Source organism: Parasteatoda tepidariorum, chromosome 3 (genome assembly GCF_982258835.1).
Source record: "Parasteatoda tepidariorum strain Cologne lab strain chromosome 3, Ptep-v5.0, whole genome shotgun sequence".
NCBI classification, from domain to species: domain Eukaryota; kingdom Metazoa; phylum Arthropoda; class Arachnida; order Araneae; family Theridiidae; genus Parasteatoda; species Parasteatoda tepidariorum.
The window spans coordinates 28,822,975-28,828,851 of NC_141757.1; the positions used below are offsets into that span (position 1 = coordinate 28,822,975).

Below are 5,877 nucleotides of genomic sequence, written 5' to 3' on the forward strand. Positions count from 1 at the left end.
AAAATAGAGTAAATGTGAATAAGAGTGATATGAGACTTTTAAATTGTAATTCTCCTTTAATACATTTAAAATACTTAATTTTCTGGCTAAAAACATACATCAATTATGCCCATATAGTTTTTTGCTAATTAAAATTCAGTGCTTTTATATCTTATGAAATATGAAGGTAATGAGTATCAAGACTTGCTCAATTCAGAGTGACTTAATTTTTTTTTTCAGTTATGTTTTCGTATCTAAACTAGTTTTTTCTTCATTAGTTATCTGATTGACAAATTGTTTGGCAATTCTTAACAATCATCAGCAAGTTGAACTTAAAAAATATAACTGTGATTTTATTTAACCCAGTGATTAGTAAACAATAATATTACAATTATTTTATCCATTATAATAATAACTATTTTAATTAAATTTCTTTTAAACACTATTAAGTCTTATTAAAATCTTTAATCAGATGCTGTAAATGATGAAAGTAAAAAAAAAATTTAAAAAATCGGATTTAAATAAGAAAAATCTAATTTAAACCAAATAGATACGATTTTGTGATTAAAAAAAAAGAAATCATGTATTTTGCCAACAGCTGCTTCTGGGCAGAGCTGTAGTAATAAACATCTTAGTAGATGAAAGGTAAAAGTTCCAACATTTTCAATGCCCATTTCTTTAAAAAAAGCAATGAGCAGAAGTGTGGTTAATACAGATTGGTTAATATTGGTTCAAAATTCTATAAAATGTAACCTCTTTAAAATAAGATTTTTGCAAATTAATTTAAATTTAATATTGCACCCAGAATTTTTATATATTTATTTACCAACTTAAGGCGACAAGAGGGCATCACATGTTCTTTTGTTTGTTTTTTAACTTTTTAACCAATACTCTCTACAAAATCGCAGTTCGGACCGATTTTCAAATTTTAAAATCCCGTTGTCACATTAAAATGAACAAAATAATTTGTTTCATTGCTTAAATATAATTTGAATTTTAAATAAATTACAAAGTAAAAAAAAATTTTAACACATGAGAAATTACTATTAAATGAAAATTGCATAATTAAGCAAAAAATGAAGGAGCATTAATTTGCACCCCCTCCACTGCATACTTGCGTTAGGCGAATATGATTAGCGAGTCCACGATTTTATAAGAAAATGTTTTACAGTTTGATTAAAGTAAATGGAATGGACTTGAAGGTTGTTTGGAGCGATGTACAACAACTTCGCTTAAAATATTTAACAGTAGCAATTTGCTTTCGTTATGTGGAATAAGAGTTTTTATTTTAGTTAAATTTTGAATCATCTTTCTAGTGTCAATCATGTGTGCGATATTTTCTGAGCCATAAAACACATTCTTTACACAATATTTTAAAAATCTTTGATATAAAATGTAAAATAAAACAGCTCCCTTTAAAAAAGTATCAAATAAAGCTAAACTGTTTGTATATTCAGTGAAATAAAACTGAAGAACTGTTAAAAAAAACCTGTCTCTGGGGTGAATTTAAAAATTATTTACAAGAGCGCATTGTTTTGATACATAGTTTAAGAAAAGTATTATAGATAAGATAAAAATCTTTAATAACCTTAAAATATTTTGCACGATCCATTAATTTATTTATGAAAATTATTTGCTGGATAAGCCCAAACTGGATAAGAAAACCTAAAACAGAACTTCTACAACAAATCTACGAAAAAATAAATAAATAACTAAGGAGTAGAAAATTAAAAAAAATATGATTTAGAAAATCAGAAAACTATCAATTTTTTTTAATAGAGATAAAAATTATTACTTTAAATTAAAAGAAATAGACAAAAGAAGCTTAAAAATGAATCTCGTGAAACCATGAAAAAGTGCTCTCTAATGCCAGAATGACGCCAAGCACTAAATGTGAAGCGCTTGATTTAGCTAAGGAAAATTATACAGCGATTGAGACTGCTAATAAAGGATACCAAAAAGAGAGTTGAAAATGAAAAATAAGCAAATAAAAACGATAAATTAATTAATTTTACATGTTCAAAATCAAAAATATTTTCTGAATTAAAAAAGATAGTTGAAGGAACTACAAAGGGTAAGAAAGAACCACTATGACGCATCTCTAGAGGTAATGCAAGATAGTGGGACGAAAAATAAAAAATAAAGATAAATAAAGACAAATATTGACAGAGAATTCAATTTTTTTTTTCACAAAATAATTTTATTCGATTTTGAATTGAATGAAGTTGGTAACGAAACGATAAAGAGGAATAAAAATATAAAATACATTTATACGAAATAGAAAACATGTAAATGTAAAAATATGTATAGAGAGATAGAAAGCACGCAATATGTAAACAGAAAATATGTAAAACTGAAACAGAAAGACTAGCGAAAAAAAAAACATGTTAATAAGAAAAGCTAAAGAAGGAATCTTCACACCACATCTACGAAGAAAAACATGTAAAAACCAAAAAGAAAATTTAGCAACTAAAAAATAGTAATCAATGCAAAAAAAGGAAAAGTTGTAGTTGTTGTTAATTTACGTCGCACTAGAGCTGCACAATGGGCTATTGGCGACGGTCTGGGAAACATCCCGGGGAATGATCCGAAGACATGCCATCACAATTCTGATCCTCCGCGGAAGGTTCACACCCGCTTCGGTAGCCCGACGACCTGCGTGCGAAGTCGAGCACTTTACGGTAGCACAGTTTAACGAGGACCAATACCGCATACCCTCGGTCCCTACGCAGACTGATCCAAGTGGTCACCCACCCGCACACTGACCGCAGCCAGTGATGCTTGACTTCGGTGATCTGCTGGGAACCGTGTCTTAACGATCAGTCCACTGCAAGCAATCGGTAAAATTTGATGAATAAATTATATTATTTACAATTGTTGTTTTTAAATACACCAAAGAGGTAGAAGAAAAAAAAAAGCATAAAAAGAACCTTTGTAAAACATAAATGCAAAAAAGAAAAGAAAAAACTTGAATTTTGTTTGATAAAATTATAACCTTGAATTAATACGAATGGGTAAAATAAAGAGAAGGAAAAAATAATCTTTATAATACGCCTATTAAGTAAAAACAAATATCGAATATAATGAATTTTGTATGATAAATATGTAAAATAAAATATGTAAAGAGAATATGTAAAAAAAAATGAATAAATGAAATTAAGGCAAGAAATAAAAAAACATCCGAAAATAAGGAACTTTGTCAAATAAAGTACATCATTTTGCTCAAATAGGAATGAGTGAAAAATTATAAAGAATTATGTGTCTGCAGTCAATTACAGCCTTGTTACAGAATATTAGAGATAGCAATGAACTAGAGATAGCAATGATAATGAACTAAGCTTCTAAGTTCAATGATAATAAACTAAGATTAATGAGAACTTATAGCAATTAAAGCAAAAACTTATAAAAATTATTATTAATTTCAGAGCAAAGCATGTATTTTTAAATGTAAGAATATTTGTCTCATTAGTTTGCTTGAAATGGAAGTAACTGCATATCCTATAAATTCCATGCATATCCTTAATCAAGGTCATAGGAATCAAGGTATTGTACCACTTATTTCATATGCTTCAGGATCTTGAGGAAACTCTTTGAGAAAGAAGATAAATATTAGAATCCTTAGAAGAACTCAAAGAAGATTGCTTCTACGTATTATTCGGGGATATAGAACTGTTAGTTATGATGCGGTCTTTGTTATCGCTGGTCTTCCGCCTATTGATTTAATTATCTTAAATAATCTTGAATTAAAGGAGAAGATAAAAGACAACGATTGTCTAACCCTGGACGGGAAGCTTCCTATTTCATGTTTGCCCCACCCAACATGCAGGAAACTTGTTATAATTATTCCTTATGTAAATAATGTTTTTCAGGAATATAAAACTATCTGCTTTACGGATGGTAGTAAGCTTGATGGAAGGGTTGGTCTTGCTTTTGTAATTTACGAAAATGGAACAGAGAAGGTTACTGCCAAGCACCGACTACATAATGAATGTACTGTTTTCCAGGCTGAACTTTTGTGTATAAACCTGGTTGTTAAGTGGATACAAAATTCTTTTAGTGAAAACCAAATTTTTAAATATCTCATTTGTACAGATTCTCTTTCTTCACTTTTTCTTTTGCGTGACACGACTACTACTGAGTAGCTTGTGGTGGAAATTCACTCGATTTTGAACGCTCTTGAAAACGTAACTATTCATTTTTCTTACGTTCGTGACCATAGCGGTATTTTGGGCAATGAAAGAGCAGACCAATTGGCTAGGGAAACTACATGTGGTGAAATAGTCTTAAGGGTGTCTGTTCCAGCTTCTCACTGGAAGCGCATCGCTAGCGATAAAATCATTGCGGACTGTAATGCTGAATTTCTTGCTTCACCTCGGTCGCTTTGGACGAAAAGGCTCTTTCCATCCATTTTTCACTGTTTGCAATGTAAATTCTTTGCAACTGATTTTAAATTTACTCAAATTTCAGCAAACCATGCAAATTTTAAGAGATATTTATTTCGTTTCCATCTGCAGACCAGTGGAATTTGTGCTTGCGGTGATGCTGATGAAGATGCTGAACATATTATTCTTCATTGTAGTCAGTATGCGAGTGCCCGAATCAATTTAAAGACTGATTTGAGACGTCTTTCTATTTGCTGGCCACCTGTCTTTTCTGATAAGACAGGTGGCCAACAGTTGGTCAAACGTCTTGCGGCCTTGCGGAATTTTGTTTTTAATGTAAATTTGTAAATTTTTCTTCTTTTTGTTTTCTACTTACAGCTGTAATCCTCATGCTATACTTTGTGGTGCATGAGGAGTTTAAAGTCGATTAAATAAAAAAAATAAAACAATCCTTAAAATTACTCATTTGCACCCTAATGTTATGGTGGGAGCGTTTTCTAGTTTAATTATAAGGAATTCAGGGCAATTAGACAGTTTTTGATGCTTAAAAAATCTTTACCTATATTCAAGGATATAACCTTTTATAGGAAACAAAACAGTCGTAACTTTTTATATTTACTTACATGAAATTTCTAAAATATCTTTTAAAATGTTTGCAGCTGTAAAAATGTTAAGTCATAGGATAACATTTCGATTACGATAGGTATAATTTTAAAAAAAGGGTAAAAGTCAAAACAGGTTAAAAAATTTAAACAGAAAAGTAACTGAAATAAAAACTTACTTTACAAGGAAGAGCCACAGATATACTGGGTGAATTGCTTTTGATGATCCGTTAGAGGCTCCTGCTTCTGTTATTCTGATGAATGCTTCGGGATTTCTTAAAAGACTACCGTGAGAAAAGCCTTTTTCTTCTGGAAGTTTTTCCTTGAACATAGACCAGAGATCCAATTTAAGTTCCTTGATCACTTTTAAGACAATATCAATAGTCCCGACTTTATTAAATATCACATTATAATAAATATGATCCAATATGCCATTAAATATAGTATCTGTAATGTTATTAGCTTTAGCACTATATGCAAGAAGAAAGCGTTTTTCGTCAACGTTAAAATATTCCGCCATTGCTCGAACTGTGATAGGTAATTTTACGACACAGAATAGCCTGGTAAAACTTCCAGTTAGTAATAGATTCAATATTATTAAATCAGCTGCACCCTTATGCCTGCTAGTACGCATTCGCATTGTACATTTTGAACTGGCCAATAGGATAGAACGTCATACGCACGTCATATGTTCACATGTCATATGTCCTATGAATGGTGTTACCTTTTCTAAAGATTAAGAGACTCCTCCCTCAGTCAGCTTGAATTACCACCAACGTGGTTTGTACTTTTTTTTCCCTAAATTTTCAAAAATGGAATATAAATAAAAAACAAAAAATAAATAAGAAAAATGAAAAAGAAAAGAAAGAGACTGTTTATTTTCTTCCTAAAACACAAAACTGTTTTAGTTTTAT

General features: G+C 30.4%; 1 protein-coding gene across 1 annotated transcript in view; it reads right to left on the minus strand.

The window, feature by feature from the left end:
* The window catches only part of LOC107441838 (uncharacterized), a 7,131-nt gene extending 1,463 nt beyond the window's left edge, over positions 1–5,668 (minus strand). Inside the window, exon 1 of the mRNA XM_016055227.4 lies at positions 5,143–5,668. Within this exon, the coding sequence (XP_015910713.3) occupies positions 5,143–5,603 (461 nt within the window). The 5' untranslated portion in view covers positions 5,604–5,668. The remainder of the gene's footprint in view (positions 1–5,142) is intronic.
* Positions 5,669–5,877: the final 209 nt, after the last annotated feature.